Source organism: Salvelinus alpinus, chromosome 6 (assembly GCF_045679555.1).
Source record: "Salvelinus alpinus chromosome 6, SLU_Salpinus.1, whole genome shotgun sequence".
NCBI lineage: Eukaryota > Metazoa > Chordata > Actinopteri > Salmoniformes > Salmonidae > Salvelinus > Salvelinus alpinus.
In genome coordinates this window covers 44,329,800-44,354,671 of record NC_092091.1, presented here as the reverse complement: position 1 = coordinate 44,354,671, position 24,872 = coordinate 44,329,800, and the positions used below count along the sequence as shown (strand labels likewise).

The following is a 24,872-nucleotide window of genomic DNA, read 5'->3' as shown; positions in this document are numbered from 1 at the left end:
AGTAAGCAAAATTAAGTCAAAGACGTCTAAAATACGTATTTTCCAGACAATGAAGTTAGGTTCATTTTAAGTTCTGAATGAAAGTAGAAAATACGTATTTTCCAGATGTTGAAAATGTGTATTTTCCGGACATTGAAATCAGGTTCCTTTTTGATTCTGAATGAAAGTTGAAAATACGTCATTGACAGACATCTATGTTTGGGCCAAATCAAGGCTGGTCCAGACCGGAAAGAATCTGAACCAAACATAAACGTCTATGATTGGTTCAGATTTGGTACGGACCAGACCAAAAACCAACGACCGTGGATGTAGAAATCAAGGCCGGTCAGAACTGCACCAACAAAAAAAAAGACATCCAAAAAGCGTCAGTGTTGGTCCGTGCTTACAGTGTTGCCGGAAATAACATTTTATGAATACCCATCTATGTGGTAGGCCAAATATTTGTATAACACAAAAAAAAGATATTGACTCATGCTTACTGTGGTGTAGCCTACCATGTCGCTCACTATGAAATGTTATGAAGGCCCATCCATGTGGTAGGCCCACCATTTGTAAAACAAGCTGTTGCATTGGCTTTGTTAGTCCTTATTCCTGTGACTAATCAATGTGGTTATTTAAGCTCTGAATATCAGCTACCCAACTTTTAATCAGGAGTTATCGTGAGCCCATTTGCAATGTGTTTACATAGAAGGAAATGCAAAAAGTAGGACTATTTTCTTTTTCGCTATGATCAGCTTGTCCAAAATGTACAGGTACAAACTTGAAACAACTAATCATGACAATGGGGTGAAACTCATTGAACAGTTGTAACTGTCCATTCCATGTTGTTCATTTGACTTTGACCAGTCCTGGTTTTAGGATATGTTGTTTGTTAACATGACAGCACATTTTGTATTTTATTGGGCGCCATTTTAGGTTAGGCTATTTGATCGGAGAAACCCGCATGATGTCAAAAGTGTCCGTCTCATTACATTGTCATACATTTTAACGCCAGCCTGTAGACTACAGAAAAGGCCACATACTCTTTCTATCACATCCTAGATCTGCTACATGATTTCTGTTAGAGGATTTTTTCTTTGACAGAACGTTTGGTAGAGCTCCACCCTGGAGAGGAGAGCTGGGAACGGACAAGCAAAATATTTTGCGCCACTGCCTTTTGACAAAGTGGGCACTGCTTATCACAGGGTGGCATCAGCAATCACCTAAAAAGACTAATCCTAATCCTGCCTAATGAGTGGGCCGGCCATGCCTCTAGGCTTCCTGGGTTCTGTTATCAGTTCCTCTGCACTAAATTAGCAGTTCACCATCAACTAGGGGGGAGGAGGAAGGAGGGGAACATGATTTGTTGTTTTGGACAGCCGGGTAGAGAGAGAGAGCAAAATTATGTGACTGCTGGCATTGTATTATCTTCTAGCCCTTACTGGAAGCTGTGTAAGACATGGCATAAGTGTCTAAGATAAATTAAAGATTTGTTCTATACTGAACAAAAATATAAACGCAACATGCAACAATTTTAAAGATTTTACTGAGTTACAGTTCATATAAGGAAATCAGTCAATTGAAATACATTCATCTATGGATTTCACATGACTGGGAATACAGATATGCATCTGTTGGTCACAGATAACTTTTTTTTTAAAGGTAGGGGCATGGATCAGAAAACCAGTCAGTATCTGGTGTGACCACCTCACATAGAGTTGATCAGTTGATTGTGGCCTGTGGAATGTTGTCCCACTCCTCTTCAATGGCTGTGCAAAGTTTCTGGATATTGGCTGGAATTGGAACATGCTGTCGTACACGTCGATCCAGAGCATCCCAAACATGCTCAATGGGTGAAATGTATGCAATTGTGTTCATTGTCCATAGCTTATGCCTGCCCATACCATAACCCCACTGCCAACATGGGGCACTCTGTTCACAACGTTGACATGAGCAAACCACTCGCACACATGACGCCACGCACGCTGTCTGCCATCTAAAACGGTACAATTGAAGCCTGGATTCATCCGTGAAGAGCATACTTCTCCAGCGTGTCAGTGGCTATATAATGTGAGCATTTACCCACTGAAGTCGGTTACGAAGCCAAACTGCAGTCAGGTCAAGACCCTGGTGAGAACGAGGAGCACGCAGATGAGCTTCCCTGAGACGGTTTCTGACAGTTTGTACGGGTGGCTGGTCTCAGATAATCCCACAGGTGAAGAAGCTGGATGTGGAGGTCCTGGGCTGGTGTAGTTACACATGGTTTGTGGTGTGAGGTTGGTTGGATGTACTGCTAAATTTTCTAAAACGTTGTAGGCGGCTTATGGTAGAGAAACAAACATTAAATGATCTGGCAATACCTCTGGTGGACATTCCTGCTGTCAGCATACCAATTGCACGCTCCCTAAACACTTGACACATCTGTAGCATTGTGTTGTGTGACAAAACTGCACATTTTAGAGTGGCCTTTTATTGTTCCCAACACAAGATGCACCTGTGTATTGATCATGCTGTTTAATCAGCTTCTTTATATGCCACACCTGTCAGGTGGATGGATTATTTTGAGAAAGGAGAAATGCTCACCAACAGGGATGTAATCAAATGTTGTGCACAACATTTGAGAGAAATACGTTTTTTGTGCGTATGGAAAATTTCTGGGATATTTTCTTTCAGCTCATGAAACATGGGACCAACACTTTACATGTTGCGTTTATATTTTTGTTCAGTATAGTTGGATATACGTTTCCCAGTCAGATACTCACACGTCACTCTTGGTGGTGTACACACTGTAGTTTAGGGACTCTATCGCCATCCAACGCACTGGCAACCTCCCCTGCAACACAAAGAGAAAAAGCCAAGACATCCCATTAGAAAACGTGGTATAATTCAGTTGTAAAATTTGGTTTTAACTGACAGTATGTCTGGTACAGAATTATAAGGGTCAAGTCCTGTGCTTCTCTCTTCTTATTACTAGTTGTAAGGGAACATTGGTCTTGTAAGGTAACTTGTTGCCATGTCAAACACTACTGCCCTCTTCAGTTGATACTTTTACGTGAGTCTTATTTCCCATTTCTGACATACTCTCCCCTCAATATGTACAGTATTTGGACAGTAAAGCAAAAATTTTACATTTGGCTCTATACTCCAGCAAACTTTTTCAAAAGGTTTAGTATTTGGTCCCATATTTTTTGCACTCAATGACTACATCAAGCTTGTGACTCGACAAACTCATTGGATACATTTGCAGTTGTTTTGGTTGTCTTTCGGATTATATTTGATCAAATAGCAACAAAATTGTGAATAATGTGTCATTTTGGAGTCCATTTGATTGTAAGTAAGAATAGAAGATGTTTCTGAAGATTTCTACATTCATGTGGATGCTACCATGGTTATGGATAATCATGGCTGAATTGTGAGTCATGACAAGTGAGAAAGTTAGAGGCACAAAGATCAACCCCCCAATATATCAGTAAACAATATTTTTTGTTGTAGCCTCTGTAATCTTCTCACTCATCATTATTCATTAATTCTGTTTCTTAATCATGGCATTGTCAGGATTAATTTAGAAGTGTTCTATCTATCTCTATCCACTCACTTACTCCAGTCATCATTCACCATTCAGTTATGTTTAGGCAAAACATAACCCAAAACCCAACCAAAACAAACTGGAAATGCATCCAACTAGTTTGTAGAGTCACAAGCTTGATGTAGTCATTGTGTGCTAGGAATATAGGACCAAATACTAAACTTTTGACTACTTGAATACACTATAAGTGAATTTGTCCAAATAGGACTTCAAAAGAGGGGACTAGATACATAAAGTGATTTAATTTCTAAATGGTAAAACAGATATGCATGAAAATACACTCAAATAAAAAGTGATGTTCTGTACCGTCGGCTCATATTAAACATTTAATCTCAAATCCAAAATGCTGGAGTAATTAGCCAACTATAAAAATGTAGCTTCTGTGTCCAAACGCATACAGAGGGGAGTGTATGTAGTGCTATTGTGTGAGACACCGTGCAACATTTTCACATTCTCTTCAGAATGTTCTATTTGATGTTGGCTGACCAATGATGATACAGACTAGAATCCTAGCGATTGTTCCTTAATACGCTGTGCTGTATGTGACTGAGCTCCTACCATGGTCTTTTTGACGTAAACCTCCTCCCCTCGGGACAGACCGAAGTCTGCTATCTTGGCCACTAGGTTGTCTCCCACTAAAACGTTCCTCGCTGCCAGGTCTCTGTGGATGAACTAGAGAGGGAGAGAGGAGAAGAGAGAGAGAGAGAGGGGAGGGTGAAAACATGAAGCTCACATCTGGGAATATCATATGAATTTATGCTGGGAGGAAATCTACATTGATGTAGGTTCCTGTAGATTCCCTGTCATATTTATCAATCATCATTTGTGTATTGAATAGCATTGATGTAAAAAAATAAAAATAAAATAAAAATAAATGGATACTACCAAACTTGGATATAAACAACATAGAATTGGCAACCACCCTCCCAACTCAAGGACGAAACTTAGAGTTCACAGGCATACAGTTGAAGTCAGAAGTTTACATACACCTTAGCCAAATACATTTAAACTCAGTTTTTCACAATTCCTGACATTTAATCCAAGTAAAAGTTCCCTGTCTTAGGTCAGTTAGGATAACCACTTTATTTTATTTTAAATGTTAGAATATTAGTAGAGAGAATGATTTATTTCAGCTTTTATTTCTTTCATGACATTCCCAGTGGGTCAGAAGTTTACATACACTCAATTAGTATTTGGAAGCACTGCCTTTAAATTGTTTAACTTGGATCAAACGTTTCAGGTAGCCTTCCACAAGCTTCCCACAATAAGTTTGGTGAATTGTGGCCCATTCCTCCTGACTGAGCTGGTGTAACTGAGTCAGGTTTGTAGGCCTCCTTGCGCGCACACGGTTGTTCAGTTCTTCCCACAGATGGCCACTCCAATACCTTGACTTTGTTGTTCTTAAGCCATTTTGCCACAACTTTGGAAGTATGCTTCGAGTCATTGTCCATTTGGAAGACCCATTTGCGACCAAGCTTTAACTTCCTGACTGATTGTCTTGAGATGTTGCTTCAATATATCCACATCATTTTCCTACCTCATGAAGCCATCTATTTTGTGAAGTACACCAGTCCCTCCTGCAGCAAAGCACCCCCACAACATGATGCTGCCACCCCTGTGCTTCACGGTTGGGATGGTGTTCTTTGTCTTGCAAGCCTCCCCCTTTTTCCTCCAAACATAACGATGATCATTATGGCCATACAGTTCTATTTTTGTTTCATCAGACCAGAGGACATTTCTCCAAAAAGTACAATCTTTGTCCCCATGTGCAGTAGTCTGGCTTTTTTATGGCGGATTTGGAGCAGTGGCTTCTTCCTTGCTGAGCGGCCTTTCAGGTTATGTCGATATAGGACTTGTTTTCTGAGGTCTTGACTGATTTCTTTTTATTTTCCCATGATGTCCAGCAAAGAGGCACTGAGTTTGAATGTAGGATCTTGAAATACATCCACAGGTACACCTCCAATTGACTCAAATGATGTCAATTAGCCTATCAGAAGCTTCTAAAGCCATGACATCATTATCTGGAATTTTACAAGTTGTTTAAAGGCACAGTCAACTTAGTGTATGTTAACTTCTGACCCACTGGAATTGTGATACAGGGAGTTATAAATGAAATAATCTGTTTGTAAACAATTGTTGGAAAAATGACTTGTGTCATGCACAAAGTAGATGTCCTAACCGACATGCCAAAACTATAGTTTGTTAACAAGAAATTTGTGGAGTGGTTGAAAAACGAGTTTTAATGACTCCAACCTAAGTGTATGTAAACTTCAACCGTATGTTTATTAATCACAGCCGCGGGAAGTAGTTTGCGGGGGGGGGGGGGGGGGGGTTCCAATTCTATGTTGTTTATATCCAAGTTTGGTAATATACTTTTTTTTACTGTTCCGCTAATACAAGACTTGTAAAGGCCAAGTACACAATTCTTTCCCCCTTTTTTCCCCAATACATTTTTTTAATTCAGATTTTTCAGGGGGTGCTGCAGCACCCTCAGCACCGCTACTTCCCGCGACTATGTATCCTGTGTGTATACTCTACCTGTTTGTCGCTAAGGTAGTGCATGCCAGTAGCCACGTCGACAGCGAACTGCAGCAGTTGTTGTGAGGTGAGGGTGGAGGCCGTGCCGTGCTCCTTGGCGAAGGCAGGGTCTGTCTCTAGGACTCGGCTCTTACGCAAGAAGTCAAGCAGGTTTCCGTATGGGGCGTACTCAATAGCAATGTACAGGTACCCTACACAGGTAGAGAGAGGCAGTTAGGGGAAAGTAAAGAAAGTTTATGATTTCCTGGTACATTGTATGGAGAAGGTTGTTTAGCGAGATACCGTTTGCATAAAGGTTTGCCATGGAGAGGTAGGAAGGTATTAATGGAGTATCATACTGTAATCCATAGAAATATCATTCTAATCCTGTGCTGTAATCGTCATTATAAAACTGGTTGTTTGGATCCTGGATGCTGATTGGACGAGCAGTGTTCCAAGCCGAGCTGTATTGGCCATCACAGACACACCTATGCCCGCTAACAGTTCCATTTGTGCCTCCGTAAGAATATCATGTTCAAGGCAGGAAGGCATTGACTGAGTATCATACTGTAATCCATAGAATTAGAATTCGAGTTCTGTGCTGTAATCGTCATAATTGTATAGAGAGAGAGGGAGAGAGAGAGAGAACCACCAATGCTAAGTCAAGGCTACTTGAGAACCATTAGGATTGTGAAACACGGTGGTTTAGTAGGATGTCTTTGTTTTATCTCCGGTAATGTACTTTCCACTCTAAACTTCCTCCCCACAATATGTTATCAATCGTAGATCTTTATACAAAGAGAAACAGGCAATTCAATTATTTCCCAAAACTGTCAGAAGTGGTTAGGAAATAGAAATTCCATGCTCAGAGCTTGGTCCAAATGTATATAAAGTAAGCCTATACGTTAACACAATGTAGTGTAACTGAGTTTCAAATTTAAATATTAAAATCACTATCAACATACTATAGCTATCATATAAGAATACAGACTTATTTATTTAAATATTACCTAAAGAGATACAGTACTTTAAAAGTCTTCCCTTGAGATTACAATGTCCATACTTTAGTATAGTATCAATTAAGAGCATTGCCCAGCATGGCCAGTAGGTGGTGTGCTCACCCCTATTCTCACAGGCTCCTATGAGGTTGATGATGTTGGGATGTTGGCCCAGTTTACACAACACTTCCAGCTCTCCTGCAAAGTCCCTGTGGTCATTCTCTGAGGCAAACTCTGCTTAAAACAAAACAGCACACACAGCAAGTTACAAACATGTACAGAGAAAGAGGCTTTGTTACATTATATCACTGACTACATGTGTGTGTAGGAATGTGTTAGAATGTGTGTTTTGTTTCTTTGACTGTTATGTGTGTGAGTATGAGTTAGTGAAGAACAAGACTAGGCTGATGAGTTTCAGAAGTCTTTGTTTCTGGCCATTTTGAGCCTGTAATCGAACCCACAAATGCTGATGCTCCAGATACTCAACAAGTCTAAAGCCCAGTTTTATTGCTTCTTTAATCAGAACAGTTTTCAGCTGTGCTAACATAATTGCAAAACGGTTTTCTAATGATCAATTAGCCTTTTAAAATGATAAACTTAGATTAGCTAACACAATGTGCCATTGGAACACAGGAGTGATGGCTGCTGATAATGGTCCTCTGAACGCCTATGTAGATATTCCATAAAAAATCTGCAGTTTCCAGCTACAATAGTCATTTACAACATTAACAATGTCTACACTGTATTTCTGAGCAATTTGATGTTATTTTAATGGACAAAAAATTTGCTTTTCTTTCAAAAACAAGGACATTTCTAAGTGACCCCAAACTTTTGAACGATACTGTATATTCACATAATAATCAAAATAATTAATTAAAACACACTATTTTGCAATGAAGGTCTACAGTAGCCTCAACAGCACTCTGTAGGGTAGGGCCATAGGGTAGCAGGAGGGCAACTAGCTTCCGTCCTCCTCTGTGTACATTGACTTCAATACAAAACCTAGGAGGCTCATGGTTCTCACCCCCTTCCATAGACTTACACAGTAATTACGACAACTTCCAGAGGACGTCCTCTAACCTATCTGGGCTCTTGCAGCATGAACTGACATGTTGTCCACCCAATTAAAGGATCAGAAAATGAATCTAGTACTGAAAGCATAAGCTTACAGATAGCACCGCATTGCATAAAATGTGGTCAGTAGAAAACAATAGTTGAACAGTTTTGAACAAATTCATTTCTTTAAAAATTTATGCGAAACGAGAGAGAGAGATTTTTATTTTTTTTACTTTCACTTAGCTAGCTAGTTTAGCCTACTCAAACACCCAGCTCAAACAGAGAGTGATGCTATGTTAGCTAGCTGGCTACGGCTATCCAACACTGGAACTCTTCCAAGTCATGGTAAGCTTTTGGTTTTATTCATCTATTGCTACCGGGGCCCGCTGGTGTAACTGCTAAACTGATGCTGACTGTATACTGTACTGCATGATTGTAGCGGGTTTACTAACACGTTAGTTCTATTAGCTATGTTGACTATGACGTTGCTAACGTCGTTAGCTAATATGGTGACGACGATGTAGGCTGTGTTTAGTGGTTAGCAGTTATTAGGTTTGGCTTGGAAAGGTTTTTTCCCCTGGTCACAGACAGCTGATGTGTTGTGCACTGAAGTCCACAAGTGAAGGGAAAAGTTGAGAGGAGAGCGCGTAGATGCGAGAAGGAATTATACAACGAGCAAAATGTTCATACTGTTTGTATGTGGCTGCTATGAAAGTGAACTGTGTTTGCGTGTGATCAGGGTTGTATTCATTCCGCCGATTCTGTTGAAAAACGTTTCTTAAACGGAAACAAACGGAACAAAATTGGGATAAACATACCTGAATTTGTCCAATAGAAACTCTTGTTTGCAACTGTTGGACTAATGATTACACCCTAGATCAGCTAGATGCAAGCAATAGTGTGCATGCCGGTATTGAATGTGTCACTGTCTGTCACCATGATTACTCAAAATGTTATCTCAACCTGTGAATCAGGCCCTACGTTGTAAACTGTCATTCATAGACTAGGTTGTAGCAACATCATGATGGGTATAGGGAACATTTGAGAATCATGTAGTAGCCTAAACCTATTGATGTTACATTGAGCTGGGTGAATGGAATATGAATAACAGTCATCCAATATGCTGTAATAGAAATAAGGCCATGCTCATTAAAAATATATCATCCTCCATCTTAAACATCACCGACCGCCACTGGTGTGTGTGTGAGTGCTTGCCTGCGTGCATGCGTTGGTACATGTGTGTGTGGTACCTACTACCTTTTAGCATCTTGATAGCAGCGCTCATCTTGGCCCCGTCCTTCTTGATCATGGCCTTGATGACCTGGCCGAAGTTGCCCTCTCCGATCACATCTTCAAACTTGATGTCATCCCACTCCAGGATGGGGTAGGTGAGGGGCTCAGAGGTAGGCTTCGGCCTCCTTGTCAGGGTCAGGGTCCCAGAGTTAAACTGGAGGATGGTCTCCTCTCCCTACGGGTTGCAGTGATAGATTTGTTTAGATTTTTTTTATCAAAGCATAGAAGTGATCAGATTTGAGGTGTGTTTCTCATAACATGTCTATATGTAAAGTTTGAGATAGTGTGGAATGTTTATTTATCTAATCAGGTTATCCAACTTGTTAGTGAAGAAATATACAGTACCAATCAAAAGTTTGGAAAGTTTGGCTGCTTTTCTTCAGTCTGCAGTCCAATTCATCCCAAACCATCTCAATTGGGTTGAGGTCGGGTGATTGTGGAGGTCAAGACAACTGATGCAGCACTTCATCACTGTCCTTCTTGGTCAAATAGCCCTTACACAGCCTGAAGGTGTGTTGGGTTATTGTCCTGTCTAAAAACAAATGATAGTCCGACTAAGCGCAAACCAGATGGGATGGCGTATCGCTGCAGAATGCTGTGGTAGCCATGCTGGTGAAGTGTGCTTTGAATTCTAAATAAACCACAGACAGTGTCACCAGCAAAGCACCCCCACACCATCACACCTCCTCCTCCATGCTTCACGGTGGAAACTACACATGTGGAGATCATCCGTTCACCTACTCTGCGCCTCACAAAGACACGGCGGTTGGATCCAAAAATCTCAAATTTGGACTCATCAGACCAAAGGACAGGTTTCCACCGGTCTAATGTCCATTGCTCGTGTTTCTTGGCAGAATCAAGTCTCTTCTTCTTATTGGGGTCCTTTAGTAGTGGTTTCTTTGCAGCAATTTGTAACGGCTGTCGCTTTCCTCATCCTCAGATGAGGTGAGGAGAGAAGGATCTTCTGACCAAAATGCGGGTTCAGGGAAATATGCCATCTTTATTATAAATACGATGGTCACGTAACAAAACAAAACACTTTCAAAACTACAAAATAACAAAAACGACGTACAACGGAACCTGAACATAAACTTACATCGACAAACGTAAACTCACGAACAGGAACGTTACATCGAAACGTACGAACAGCCAAACAGCCCCGATAGTGAATAACATCGAACACAACGAAGACATCACAGGAGACAATCACCCACCAACAAACACTGTGAACAGCCTACCTAAATATGACTCTCAATTAGAGGAACGCCAAACACCTGCCTCCAATTGAGAGCCATACCAGGCAACCCTAAACCAACATAGAAACAGATAACATAGAATGCCCACCCAAACTCACGTCCTGACCAACTAACACACAAAACTAAACAGAAAACAGGTCAGGAACGTGACATAACCCCCCCCTCAAGATGCGTACTCCGAACGCATCACCAAAAAGTCCAGGGGAGGGTCTGGGTGGGCATCTGACCACGGTGGTGGCTTAGGCTCCGGGCGTGGTTCCCACCCCACCATAATCAATCCCCGCTTCCTTAGCCTCCCCACAATGACCACCCTCCAAATAACCCCACCTAAATTTAGGGGCAACACCAGAATCAAGGACAGCTCTGGGACAAGGTAGCTCAGGACATAGGGATAGCTCAGGACAGAGGGAGAGCTTAGGAGAGAGAGGTAGCTCAGGAGAGAGAGGTAGCTCAGGATAGAGGGGCAACTCCGGACTGAAGGGCAGCTCCGGACAGAGAGACAGCTCTGGACTGAGGGGCAGTTCAGGATTACTAGCCGCTTCTGGCTGAGGGACAGCTCATGGCTGACTGACGGCTCTGGACGCTCATGGCAGGCTGACGGCTCTGGACGCTCATGGCAGGCTGACGGCTCTGGACGCTCATGGCAGGCTGACGGCTCTGGACGCTCATGGCAGGCTGACGGCTCTGGACGCTCATGGCAGGCTGACGGCTCTGGACGCTCATGGCAGGCTGACGGCTCTGGACGCTCATGGCAGGCTGACGGCTCTGGCCGCTCATGGCTCTCTGACGGCTCTGGCTGCTCATGGCTCTCTGACGGCTCTGGCTGCTCATGGCTCTCTGACGGCTCTGGCTGCTCATGGCTCTCTGACGGCTCTGGCTGCTCATGGCTCGCTGACGGCTCTGGCTGCTCATGGCTCGCTGACGGCTCTGGCTGCTCATGGCTCGCTGACGGCTCTGGCAGATCCTGTCTGGCTGGCGGCTCTGGCAGATCCTGTCTGGCTGGCGGCTCTGGCAGATCCTGTCTGATTGGCGGCTCTGGCAGATCCTGTCTGATTGGCGGCTCTGGCAGATCCTGTCTGATTGGCGGCTCTGGCAGATCCTGTCTGGTTGGCGGCTCTGGCAGATCCTGTCTGACGGGCGGCTCTAGCGGCTCCTGTCTGGCGGACGGCTCTAGCGGCTCCTGTCTGGCGGACGGCTCTAGCGGCTCCTGTCTGGCGGACGGCTCTGTAGGCTCATGGCAGACGGGCGGCTTTGCAGGCTCATGGCAGACGGGCGGCTTTGCAGGCTCATTGCAGACGGATGGCTCAGACGGCGCTGGGGAGACGGATGGCTCAGATGGCGCTGGGGAGACGGATGGCTCAGATGGCGCTGGGGAGACGGATGGCTCAGATGGCGCTGGGGAGACGGATGGCTCAGACGGCGCTGGGGAGACGGATGGCTCAGATGGCGCTCGGGAGACGGATGGCTCAGATGGCGCTGGGGAGACGGATGGCTCTGGCCGGATAAGGCGCACTGTAGACCTGGTGCGTGGTGCCGGAACTGGAGGCACCGGGCTAAGGACACGCACCTTCATACTAGTGCGGGGAGCAGGGACAGGGCACACTGAACTCTCAAAGCGTACTCTATACCTGGTGCGTGGTACCGGCACTGGTGGCACCTCAGGACTAGTACGGGGAGAAGTGACAGTGTGTACAGGACTTAGGAGACGCACAGGTGGCTTAGTGCGTGGGGCCGGAACTGGAGGCACCGAACTGGATACACGCACTATAGGGAGAGTGCGTGGAGGAGGAACAAGGCTCTGGAAATGCACTGGTAGCCTAGTGCGTAATGTAGGCACTGTAGGTACTAGGCTGGGGCGGGGAGGTGGCGCCGGAAATACCGGACCGTGCAGGCGTACTGGCTCTCTTGAGCATTGAGCTTGCCCAACCTTACCTGGTTGAATACTCCCGGTTGCCCGACCAGTGCGGGGAGGTGGAATAACCCGCACCGGGCTATGTAGGCGAACCGGGGAAACCATGCGTAAGGCAGGTGCCATGTATGCCGGCCCGAGGAGACGCACTGGAGACCAGACGCGTTGAGCCGGCCTCATGACACCTGGCTCAATACTCAATCTAGCCCTACCAGTGCGGGGAGGTGGAATAACCCGCACTGGGCTATGCACTCGTACAGGAGACACCGTGCGCTCTACTGCGTAACACGGCGCCTGCCCGTACTCCCGCTCTCCACGGTAAGCCTGGGAAGTGGGCGCAGGTCTCCTACCTGCCCTTGGCCCACTACCCTTTAGCCCCCCCCCCAAGAAATTTTTGGGAGTTACTCACGGGCTTTTCGGGCTTCCGTGCAAGACGTGTCCCCTCATAATTCCGGTTTCGAGCTTGATTCTCCGGCTTCCATCCACGTCTCCTAGCTGCCTCCTTAAACCACCGCTCCTGGGCTGTGGCTGCCTCACTCTTCTCACGAGAGCAGCGATATTCTCCAGTTTGCGCCCAGGGTCCTCTACCAGACAGGATCTCCTCCCAAGTCCAAAAGTCCTTGTTGCTCCGTCGAGCATTCCCATACCGCTTGGTCACATTTTGTTGGTGGGTGATTCTGTAACGGCTGTCGCTTTCCTCATCCTCAGATGAGGTGAGGAGAGAAGGATCTTCTGACCAAAATGCGGGTTCAGGGAAATATGCCATCTTTATTATAAATACGATGGTCACGTAACAAAACAAAACACTTTCAAAACTACAAAATAACAAAAACGACGTACAACGGAACCTGAACATAAACTTACATCGACAAACGTAAACTCACGAACAGGAACGTTACATCGAAACGTACGAACAGCCAAACAGCCCCGATAGTGAATAACATCGAACACAACGAAGACATCACAGGAGACAATCACCCACCAACAAACACTGTGAACAGCCTACCTAAATATGACTCTCAATTAGAGGAACGCCAAACACCTGCCTCCAATTGAGAGCCATACCAGGCAACCCTAAACCAACATAGAAACAGATAACATAGAATGCCCACCCAAACTCACGTCCTGACCAACTAACACACAAAACTAAACAGAAAACAGGTCAGGAACGTGACACAATTTGACCATGAAGGCCTGATTCACGCAGTCTCCTCTGAACAGTTGATATTAAGATGTGTCTGTTACTTGAACTCTGTGAAGCATTTATTTGGGCTGCAATTTCTGAGGCTGGTAACTCAAATGAATTTATCCTCTGCAGCAGAGGTAAGTCTTCCTTTCCTGTGGTGGTCGTCATGAGAGCCAGTTTCATCATAGCACTTGATGGTTTTTGCGACTGCACTTGAAGAAAGTTCTTGACATTTTCCGGATTGACTAACCTTCATGTCATAGAGAAATTATGGACTGTTGTTTCGCTTTGCTTATTTGAGCTGTTCTTGCCATAATATGGAATTGGTCTTTTACCAAATAGGGCTATCTTCTGTATACCACCCCTACCTTGTCACTACACAACTGACTGGCTCAAACACATTAAGAAGGAAAGAAATTCCACAAATGTACTTTTAACAAGGCACACCTGTTAATTGAAAATCATTCCAGATGACTACCTCATGAAGCTGGTTGAGAGAATGCCAAGAGTGTGCAAAGCTGTCATCAAGGCAAAGGGTGGCTACTTTGAAGAATCTCAAATATAAAATATATTTTGATTTGTTTAATACTTTTTTGGTTACTACATGATTCCATATGTGTTATTTAATAGTTTTGATGTCTTCACTATTGTTCTACAATGTAGAAAATAGTAAAAATATAGAAAAAACCTGGAATGAGTAGGTGTGTCCAAACTTTTGACTGGTACTGTAGTTTAGGTGTGTTTTTATGGCATATTTGTGTGTTTGTCTTTCTCTCTCACCGATCCAGACTGGTAAGTGAAGGTGCGTCTGCGGTTGAGCAGAGTTTTGCGGATGCAGAAGAGAGCCAGCAGGGCCATCAGGATGGTGACACAGGTGACCGTCACAGACCCCACCACAGCTACCAACAAATGGTAGCCCTCACTGCCTGGACGCCCCCCCACACCCTGGGTGGTAGGAGTGAAGTCCTGGGGACCTAGAGGGAGAGGTGATATGAGGAGGTGCACACTCTTATGCAGATGAACATTGACTATCTCCTATTTATTATGTAAGTATCCTCACGTTTTAAAGTGGTAGTTCACAAAAAAAATCTATGTTCACTCAAAAATTGCACTCAACGTTTTTGGGACATTTTCAGAACTCAAATGTGTTCAAATGTCAAAATGAGTCCATGTCCCACTGTTGTTTAGATCCAGCTTTACACTTCAATCCCAAATGAGTGGGAAAGATTGGCATCTAAAATGATTAAACGAGATGGAGGTACCCTTCTTTGTTATTCCTTTGGGATTACAGCATTGCTTGATCTCAACAGCAGATCGTGTGGGATTCAAACAAACCTCGACATTTGACCGCTTTTGATTTCTGAAAAGGTCAAAAAAATACTTTGATTTTCAAGTGGAAAACTTTAAACCCATGTACTTTGAAGCTTTTTTTAACCTGTTTAACACCTTTTACTCCATACATGTTTGTTTTTTAAACCATCTCTCACCATCTCCTTGGGTCCTGGCATGGACAAACTTGCTCCACTCCCCAGGTACTTTAGAGAAGGCCCTCACTCTGAACTGGTAGAGGGTACTCCCGTTGAGCGCTGTCACATCTTTAGCTGTCTTGTTGCCATCGTCTGTGTCGACCCAGGGGTGCAGGCTGCCCTGACCCACCGGCTGGTACTCTATGATGTACTTTACTATGCCCCCGTTAGGGTCCTCAGGGGGCTGCCACTTCACCTGCACCGCAGACACAGACAGGGGCAGGGCCTGGACGTTCCGAGGAGATGAGGGACCTGGGGGAAAGAGGGGAGGAGAGGGACAGAGAGGAGACATCAGCGGGGTTAGTATTGGTCAGAAGGTGTTAGATTGGCTACATGGCTATTGCCAAACTGTACCATTAAAGTGCTTGAATTTCTTTCTGGATTTCCTTAGTAAGTCATCCATTCCTAAATGTCCTTTCCTTTATGCACCCATCTTTAACCCTGACAGAATATGAGGGCAGGGGGGAGCCACCAACCATCCACCATCCATCCACCAATGACAGTCGTCAACACTCACTGCTAAGCCAATAGGAGGAGCTCTTGTTAGTTACCCTGGCTGTTTATGCGGACGTTGTACGGCTTAGAGGCGGGCCCCAGACTGCCACAGTTGAGCAGCCTGACGACCACTGTGTAGTCTTGGTGGTACTGCAGGTTGTAGAACTTGGTGGAGAGCACATTGAGCAGGGTGGTCTCCTCTCTCAGCTTCTCTCCTGAGGGAGATGGCCCGAAGAGCTGCACTAAGAACCCGCTGGCCCTGTCCGCGTTGCCATGCAACAGCCAGCGCACAGTGGCGTTGCGGCCCTCCAGCGAGCTGAAGTCAATCTCTGGTCGAAGAGTGGGCTCTACAGCAGCAACACAGAACACGCAGTCATGGAAAGGTCCTCCAGCCTGGGATACTTTCTCCCTCTCCTTTTTTCTTAGACCCAGCCTCTCGTTTACAGACGGGCAAAGAACATTCTGATTAGGTCACTAGACAGAATTAAAGAACCATTCCTTCAGATTTAGAACCTGCACTCAGCTGTCCACTTGGACAAACCTCTACTTCAACTTAGAAACACACACACACACACTCCCCACCTGCAACATCACCAATTTCCTACAAACCTCTGCTCTGACTATTGCATTTTGACACCGCAAAAACTAATCCCGGCGTACTGTTGCTGCTCACCTGGACAGTCAGTCTCCATGATGGCCTCAGGCCCCAGAGTCCCCTCCCCTCCCTCCCCAGGGCGGGTCAGCTGGACACGGACGTGGTAGCGTGTAGATGGCTTCAGATTCATCAGCGTTATAGGCTCTCTACTGTACACTAAGAGACAGGAACACAGAGAGAGATCAGACAGGATTATCCACAGAGAGTAGGGATCTAATATCGATAATGACAAATTGGAAAATTGTCTTGCATTGTTTTGAGGCAAGGCCATTTTTCCTGTGAAATGGATGATATGTTACGTTGCCAGGATAGTCGTTGTAACTCCCGTGACTTTACATGAGATCAAACGCCCTCTGTGTGCACCTATGATGGAGGACCAGGAGTCTCCTGTCTCCATGGGCTTGTAGAGGAGCTTGGTGGAGTCGATGGGTCCGTCTCCTCTGTAGGACTCCACAGGCATCACCACCAGCTGCTTACTCCTCTTCTCCAGTAGCCTGGGAGGGGTGCTGGGGCACGGCGGCTCTGGCCAGAGAGGGGAGTAAAGTGGTTGAGAATTTGAGTAATGGGTGATCTGATGAGTCTCAACCAGAACATTAAATCCTTATCGCTAGACCATTTCTCAGTGTATATTTAGGGCTGGTTTTCCCAGACACAAATCAAGCCTAGTCCTGGACTAAAAAGCATGTTCAAGTCCAGGACTAGGCTTCGTCTTTGTCTGGGAAAGCTGCCCTCAATGTTAAGCACCTCACCTTGACTGATATAGACCAGTAAAATACTTTTCTCTTCTCACCTTTGACAATGAGGTTGAACTTCCTTGAGTCTTGTCCCCCATTGGTGGAAACCCTACACTCCCATAACCCAGCATGCTCAGTGGACAGACGGGGAATATCAAACTGGGCAGTGCTCTTATTGGAGTCCATGGTGGTACGAGACGCCTGAATTAGAGGTCCAAAAATATTTTGGTAAGGCTGCTTACAGTCTGAAGTAATGTTGAGCCAACTGACATTATCATAAGAAATATTGACATATTTTCACTATTACAAAAACATTGAATTTCACAAATCTCACTGACTACACCATCACAGTTTGTTTCCCAGTAATTGGATAATCAAATGTAAAAATGACTGCCCATCCTTCCATTGCCTCTACCTTGAGTACAGTGCTGTCCAGTTTGCGCAGCTCAATGCTGGTGTGGCTGGGCAGGGGGTTGCCTGTGGCGGAACACAGGATCTTGGGGCTGGAGTGAAGGTTCCACTCTAGACTACTGGCCATGTCCAAGATCTGGGGGGCGCGGTCTGATGGGTGAGAAACAGATGATGAAGAGGAAGATGATAAATAAGGTGATGATTAGGATGTTGATGACGAAGATGCTACTGCTACTTGTGATGATGTTATTAATATTGATGTTGGTAGTGTCAGTGGCGATGAAGAAGAGGAGGACGAAGAGGAAGTAATGCTACCTACCTGATTTCTCACAGTGCCATCCTCTCCAGCCAGTGGGACACTGACATCCACTGAAGTGGTTACACACTCCACCGTTCTTACACTTACAGCTCAGCCTGCAGTCTGCCCCGTACATGTCCCTGTGGCAGACTGGGGAAATGGTGACATTAGGATGGGAAAACCAAGGTGTTGGGATCTGTCGTGATGGAATTGCTATCTGATATGGCTAATCATGTTATGTACTCTATGTATCTATTTCAACACATGCAATCATGTTGATAGGTTGGTTGTACAATTACAATCAATATTAATTGGGCAATCTAAGATATGCCATAACCCTACATACAGTTAATTCGGAAAGTATTCAGACCCCTTTTACTTTTTCCACATTCTGTTACGTTCCAGCCTTTTTCTAAAATGTATGAAATAAAAAATGTTCCTCATCAATCTACACGCAATACCCCACAATGACAAGGCAAAAATATGTTTTTAGAAGTTTTTGCAAATCTATTTTAAAAAAACAACAGAATACTTATTTACACAAGTATTCAGACCCTTTGCTATGAGACTCGAAATTGATCATGTTTCCATTGATCATCCTTGAGATGTTTCTACAACTTGATTGGTGGAGTCCATCTGTGGTAAATTCAATTGATTGGACATGATTTGGAAAGGCACACACCTGTCCATATAAGGTCCCACAGATGACAGTGCATGTCAGAGCAAAATTCAAGCCATGAGTTCAAAGGAATTCTCCGTAGAGCTCCGAGACAGGAGTGTGTTGAGGCACAGATCTGGGGAAGGGTACCAAAAATATCTGCAGCATTGAAGGTTCCCAAGAACACAGTGCCCTCCATCATTCTTAAATGGAACAATTTTGGAACCACCAAGACTCTTCCTAGAGCTGGCCACCCGGCCAAACTGAGCAATCTAGCGAGAAGGGCCTTGGTTAGGAAGGTGACCAAGAACCCGATGGTCACTCTGAATGAGCTCCAGAGTTCCTCTGTGGAGATGGGAGAACCTTCCAGAAGGACAACCATCTCTGCAGCACTCCACAAATCAGGCCTTTATGGTGGAGTGGCCAGACGAAAGCCACTCCTTAGTAAAAGGCACATGACAGCCCGCTTGGAGTTTGCCAAAAGGCACCTAAAGAACTCTCAGACCATGAGAAACAAGACTAATTGGTCCGATGAAACGAAGATTGAACTCTTTGGCCTGAATGCCAAGCTCACGTCTGGAGGAAACTTGGCACCATCCCTACAGTGAAGCACGGTGGTGGCAGCATCATGCTGTGGGGATGTTTTTCAGTGGCAGGAACTGGGAGACTAGTCAGGATCGAGGGAAAGATGAACGGAGCAAAGTACAGAAAGATCCTTGATGAAAACCTGCTCCAGAGCGCTCAGGGCAAAGGTTCAGGGCAAAGGTTCAGTGTAAAGGTTCACCTTCCAACAGGACAACGACCCTAAGCACACAGCGAAGACAACGCAGAAATGGCTTTGGGACAAGTCTCTGAATGTCCTTGAGTGGCCCAGCCAGAGCCCGGACTTGAACCCGATCTAACATCTCTGGAGAGACCTGAAAATAGCTGTGTAGCGACCCATCTAACCTGATAGAGCTTAAGAGGATCTGCAGAGAAGAATGGGAGAAACTCCCCAAATACAGGTGTGCCAAGCTTGTAGCGTCATACCCAAGAAGAATGGAGGCTGTAATCGCAGCTAAAGGAGCTTCATTCGCAAAATGTCTAAAAACCTGTTTTGCTTTGTCATTATGGAGTATTGTGTGTAGATTGATGAGGGGAAAAAACAATACAAAGTCAATGGCTCTGAATACTTTCCGAATGCACTGCATAACAAATGAACTCACGTCTGTTGCAGTGGTTCCCAGACCAGCCACTGGCACAGGAGCATCCGTAAGGGTCAGCCAGGCAGAACCTCAGCCCTCTACAGTCCATCTCTGGCCTGCATGACTCCTGACAATTAAGCCCAAACATTCCCTCTCTACAGGCTGGGAGGGAATACAGTACACATAGATACAGTACACATAGATACAGTACACTTAGATACAGTACACATAGATACAGTACACATAGATACAGTACTGGACTGGTACAGTTACTTCAGACAGTTTGGCAATATAATATACTTGTCTTTACAAACATGCACTTATACGCACGCACGCACGCACGCACGCACGCACGCACGCACGCACACGCACACACACACACACACACACACACACACACACACACACACTGCTAATTTGTAGTATGTGTCAGCTTCAACAACTATAATCTTATGCTTAAACATATTACCCCCCCCCCCCCCCCCCAGCTTACACAAACACACACACACACCTGTCTCGCAGCGCATCCCCATGAACCCCGGTGGGCAGATGCAGTCCCCGTCCCGGTGGTGACACACCCCTCCATTGAGACACTCTGGACAGTCCTTGTCACAGTCGGCACCCCACTTCTTACTGCCACAGTCTGTGCAGGACAGTGGAGGAGCGTCAGTGGCCAACCCACCCAAATACAAGCACCTTCATCCATATGTGAATCATCATACATACTCTTGTAATGGTCAGCAGTAATAAATAAGTTAATAACACTATTAACTGAGTACTAACAATGTACATTCAAAGATACAACCAATCCAAAATGTTTCAGAGAAAAAGAAAAAAAAAATGTATTGGTCAAGCTTATATCCAGATGGAAAATAGATAAACAACAGCACAGACTAGTATACCATCAGTAAAGTGTATCAACACCATCATCCACACATATCAAGTGTGTATGTCTTGTGGGAAGTGTGTGTAATGAGAACAGCCCTACCGTACCTCTGACAATCAGCCTCATCCAGGCTCCATTGATGGGACTGTCTCCCACGAAGCTGGCACTGTAGATGCCCTCGTTGGCTTTAGCCACATCCTCCATTGTTAGTACAGCCGTACTGTTGGACACATCACCCCAGTGGGTCGTGTAGAAATAGTTACCTGGTTTTACGACACAGCGAGTCAGCACATAGGACAAGCTCTTAATAATGTGAATACGTTATAATCCACATGGTGGGGCTACTTGATACTTGTTATAAAATACAAAGGGAATTATTAAACAATGCCTATATTGCCATCGTCTCATTTAGAAGAATCTATTCCCTGCTCACACATGAATGCCTGCCCTTCATCCATCCACCCATCCATGCCTCCCTCCATCCCTGTGTGACTCACCGTTGTATTTCCAGGTGACGTCTCTTCTCTGGGAGCTCAGGACCTGCATGGCCAGGTGAACTGTGTCTCCTCTGTTTGCTGTCACCGTAAGGTGGGCCGGGACAAACAGGGCTGATAGGAGCAATACAGAAGAAGACAAGTTAACTCTCTGTCTCTCTCTCTCTCACACACACACACACACACACACACTCTCTATCTTTCAGTTAGAGCCTCTTCCTTACCTTTGGCAAAGTTGTTGATGAGTGTCACTTTACCCAGGTTTATAAGAGGATCAGTTCCCTGGGACGCATGGCAGTAGAAGATGCCTGCTTGGTCCATCACACTCACGAACTCGTTCGCCACCACCTCCTTGGTCTTGGGCCTTTTGACTCTGTAACGTGGCCGTGAGGAGAGGATGAGGATGCTGTTGTCCTTCTTGATGTCCAGGTCTAGCTCTGCTGCATCCCGCTCCCCAGTGAGGCAGGAAATGGAGAAGAGCTGAGGGGTGGAGGCCTCAGCGTTGGAGATGACGGTCAGGTCTGTCACCGCACCTGTAGGGATGAGATGGCGCCACTCATTTGATAGTCATTCTAAACTGTTATGAGGTAAAACAACAAAGGGCAACTACTGTAATGACCTATTGCTTATTACAATCTGATGTAAAATCAGTTTATCTACTCTAATCCAAACGAACATTACTAGACCTTAGGGCAAGGGTAGTTAAATCTTACCCTACGACTACCAGGTCCAGAATACTGCTGTTTTTTTGTTCTACCTAATAATTAATTGCACCCACATGGTGTCCCAGGTCTAAATCCGTCCCTGATTTCAAGGAAATAATGAAAATAAGGTCCAGAATTTAATTTGAGGGTCTTAGGCCAGGCATAACACAACAACCTTTTGACACATTCCAGTTACATTCTGACCTAGGATCAGTTCCCCCAACTTAAATCCCTGTGAGCTAAATAACAAAACCAGTCATATGGTGGGTCATTTTGCTCCATTAAATCCAATGACATCCCTGTCCTGTGGCATTCTAGACCTGATCTACAGAACAATGGCAGGAAACTGGTATGAGCTCCTGCTCTCTCAAGGGGCTGCTGCCCTCTGCTTTCCACTTTGACTTTTATTGTAGCCCCTCATTTGTTGTGTCAAATTCATTTTGATGTTCAGAAATCGTAGTTAGGTTTGCCTTGCAAAAGTTATACTTTCTGCGGTTACTATAGGTTACACTCTCTGTAGACATGATTAATATAATAAGGACAAGCACCTTGAGCCATGTACTGTATTTTTAGAAGATAACAATTGATTGACCTACTATTTCTAGGATACAAATAAGATAGTTTGACTTTTACCTGACACATGGATGAGGCACAACAAAAATAAGACGTATATCATAATTGCAATCCTCGCAGCGACGATTTCCGAAATCAGTCGTGTCTAATCCAATTATTGAATTAAAAGTAGACACTTCTACATTCCGTCGATGGTCCCCGGTGTGCCAAAGAACCGCGCGCGTCTTTGCGCATTTCCATAGATTCCAGTAATTGTTTTTAACGATACCTCTGTCCCTGTCTCTGTTCCAGACCGTTTCACATTCTCCTCTCCAATCTGAGTGTTCTGAATCTGTTGTTCGTAAAATGGGGTTACTCTGGGTGGGAGAGGAAGGAAGAGCGTCATGAGGGGGAAAGAGGTCGCTTTTACTCTCCAGCCAAGATTGGTTTTGATTTCAGGATCTGGAGAAGAATGTTGCACAATTTTATAGGGTAGACTTTATACTTGTCATAGAATTTAAGTTATATTCACAATCGATTTCCATTTGTCCACCAAATGCATTGTTAGCCAAGTCAATCATTGAAAAATGATCTAGCAACAAATGTCTTCATTGTTTTATGTATTTGCACACTGTTTTGAAGATGCCAGGCAAAAACTTAAAAAATGCACGTTTTTAATTTCCCTCAGACATATTCTATCACGCTCTGCTTCTACATGCACAATGCTGACACGTCATTTTGCCATTCTAATAGTATGCACAATTTTGTTTTTCTGCAGATATGTTCCGAAACTTCAAAGTCTATGAAATAACAACAGCTGGGTAATGTAATAGCTGTGTTCTTTCCCTCAAGTAAGTTAGTTGTGATCCCTGCAGATTGTGGTCATTTGGCCTATCCTTCAATGCTCCAACCAGTCTGATGAAAGGGAAGGGAAAAGGGGATACCTAGTCTGTTGTACAACTGAATGCATTCAACTGAAATGTGTCTTGCGCATTTAACCCAACCCCTCTGAATCAGAGAGGTGCGGGGGGCTGCCTTAAATCGACATCCACGTCATCGCCGCACGGGGAACAGTGGGTTAACTGCCTTGCAGAACGACAGAAATGTACCCTGTCAGCTCGGGATTCGATCCAGCAACCTTTCGGTTAGGGTGCAAAAGATTAAGAACATTCTGCTTGTTGTGTCTATGCTTACAGCTGCAATCAGATGGATCAGGTACATTCTCTCACTTTTTAACACTCATTATGAGAAACTTAAAAGCACCACACACTTCTCTCATTTCTGGAGGGGCAGGCTTTGAGATGTAATGTTTTCTTAATGTTTCCTGATGGCCCCAGACAATTGAAGTTGACCCAACTTCTAATTGTTTGAAATGTCCTGTATTCGATGAGAGAGTTCAAGATTTTCTTTAACAGCCTCTTAGATGTAAAATCCCCTGTTTTGGGGACCTGTGATGTTCTGGTACCGGTTCCAACCGACATTTTCGCTTATAGATCGATCTGTGGACACCATTGAACGGTAGCCCTGATTCTCATGGATACAGGATTATGTCTATTTTGCCTGTGTGAAGCAGGATGTGAAATCTGACGCCACTTGAAGCTGGGATGTCCCTCTTACCATTTAATTCGCTCTTCCAACTGTCCATCAACTCCTGGCTGAACCCTACATCACAGCCACTAACAACACATATGCCTGGAATCCTTACATCAGGAGAGAGTAGCTTCGTCTCTGTAGCACATTCAGTAATCTAAAACAATTCATCGATTTTAAACAAAAAACACTTTCTGTTGGACAAAAGTAATATGAGATCAAAGGCGAGTTCCTAACGAGTTCAGGAAGCCAAGCTAGAGCTCTGTGAGACGTTCACAGCGACGGAGGCAGACGTTTTGATTAGGAGAGACCTTTAGATAACATGCACATTCTCTCTAACACTAAACATACAAATATGTATTTTACAGTTATAAGAAAGGTGAAATCTTGTAGTTAGTCATTTTATAATTTGATTATCTTATATTTAAAAAGCATATAAGTAATGTCAAGCCTTATTCATATAGTTGTGTTGAAATAGGAAATACATCGTAAAATATTTTACAATATTTGTACTGTGTACTTGAGTTTGAGTCCTCAAAAGTGACTACACTTCAGCAATTTACAACTATCTTTTCCAGAAAGGTGAGTTAACCTTTCTTGGAGTATGCAGCATTACTAGTTATTGTTTATGGCCCTCTCATGATAAATAGTTACTTTTGGGGATTTTCGTAGATTACATTTTCGATTGCATTTAGTTACATTTAACTGGTTTTATACAGAGCATAATTATTTCTGAGGGCTTGGTTCAGATAAATACTCTTCTGATATAATCTACAATTCACGTGTTATGCTTGTCTTATGTCATTGTATTAAACAGCTTGAAATAGGTGAGGAAACAACATTTCACTGTAACATTGTATGTGATCACACAAAGGATAATACAAAGACTTTGCTACGCAAAGACT

The 24,872-nt window shown here is 44.3% G+C and overlaps 1 protein-coding gene across 4 annotated transcripts in view; it reads right to left on the bottom strand.

Annotated features, from left to right (window-relative positions):
• The window catches only part of LOC139577558 (tyrosine-protein kinase receptor Tie-1-like), a 31,598-nt gene extending 8,835 nt beyond the window's left edge, over nucleotides 1-22,763 (bottom strand). Inside the window, exons 1-19 of one of the 4 annotated variants that reach the window (XM_071404632.1) lie at nucleotides 22,459-22,763; nucleotides 21,346-21,654; nucleotides 21,125-21,235; nucleotides 20,735-20,890; nucleotides 20,253-20,384; nucleotides 19,763-19,903; nucleotides 17,921-18,049; nucleotides 17,606-17,751; nucleotides 17,247-17,391; nucleotides 16,820-16,978; nucleotides 16,475-16,612; nucleotides 15,858-16,148; nucleotides 15,268-15,558; nucleotides 14,561-14,754; nucleotides 9,394-9,604; nucleotides 7,204-7,314; nucleotides 6,104-6,294; nucleotides 4,124-4,237; nucleotides 2,742-2,812 (exon numbers count right to left, since the gene is read on the bottom strand). In XM_071404632.1, coding sequence (XP_071260733.1) covers nucleotides 2,742-2,812; nucleotides 4,124-4,237; nucleotides 6,104-6,294; nucleotides 7,204-7,314; nucleotides 9,394-9,604; nucleotides 14,561-14,754; nucleotides 15,268-15,558; nucleotides 15,858-16,148; nucleotides 16,475-16,612; nucleotides 16,820-16,978; nucleotides 17,247-17,391; nucleotides 17,606-17,751; nucleotides 17,921-18,049; nucleotides 19,763-19,903; nucleotides 20,253-20,384; nucleotides 20,735-20,890; nucleotides 21,125-21,235; nucleotides 21,346-21,654; nucleotides 22,459-22,501 — 3,083 coding nt within the window. In that variant the 5' untranslated portion in view covers nucleotides 22,502-22,763. Of the gene's footprint in view, nucleotides 1-2,741; nucleotides 2,813-4,123; nucleotides 4,238-6,103; nucleotides 6,295-7,203; nucleotides 7,318-9,393; nucleotides 9,605-14,560; nucleotides 14,755-15,267; nucleotides 15,559-15,857; nucleotides 16,149-16,474; nucleotides 16,613-16,819; nucleotides 16,979-17,246; nucleotides 17,392-17,605; nucleotides 17,752-17,920; nucleotides 18,050-19,762; nucleotides 19,904-20,252; nucleotides 20,385-20,734; nucleotides 20,891-21,124; nucleotides 21,236-21,345; nucleotides 21,655-22,458 lie in introns of all 4 variants that reach the window. The other 3 variants (XM_071404631.1, XM_071404634.1, XM_071404633.1) reach the window with 3 other exon arrangements.
• Nucleotides 22,764-24,872: the final 2,109 nt, after the last annotated feature.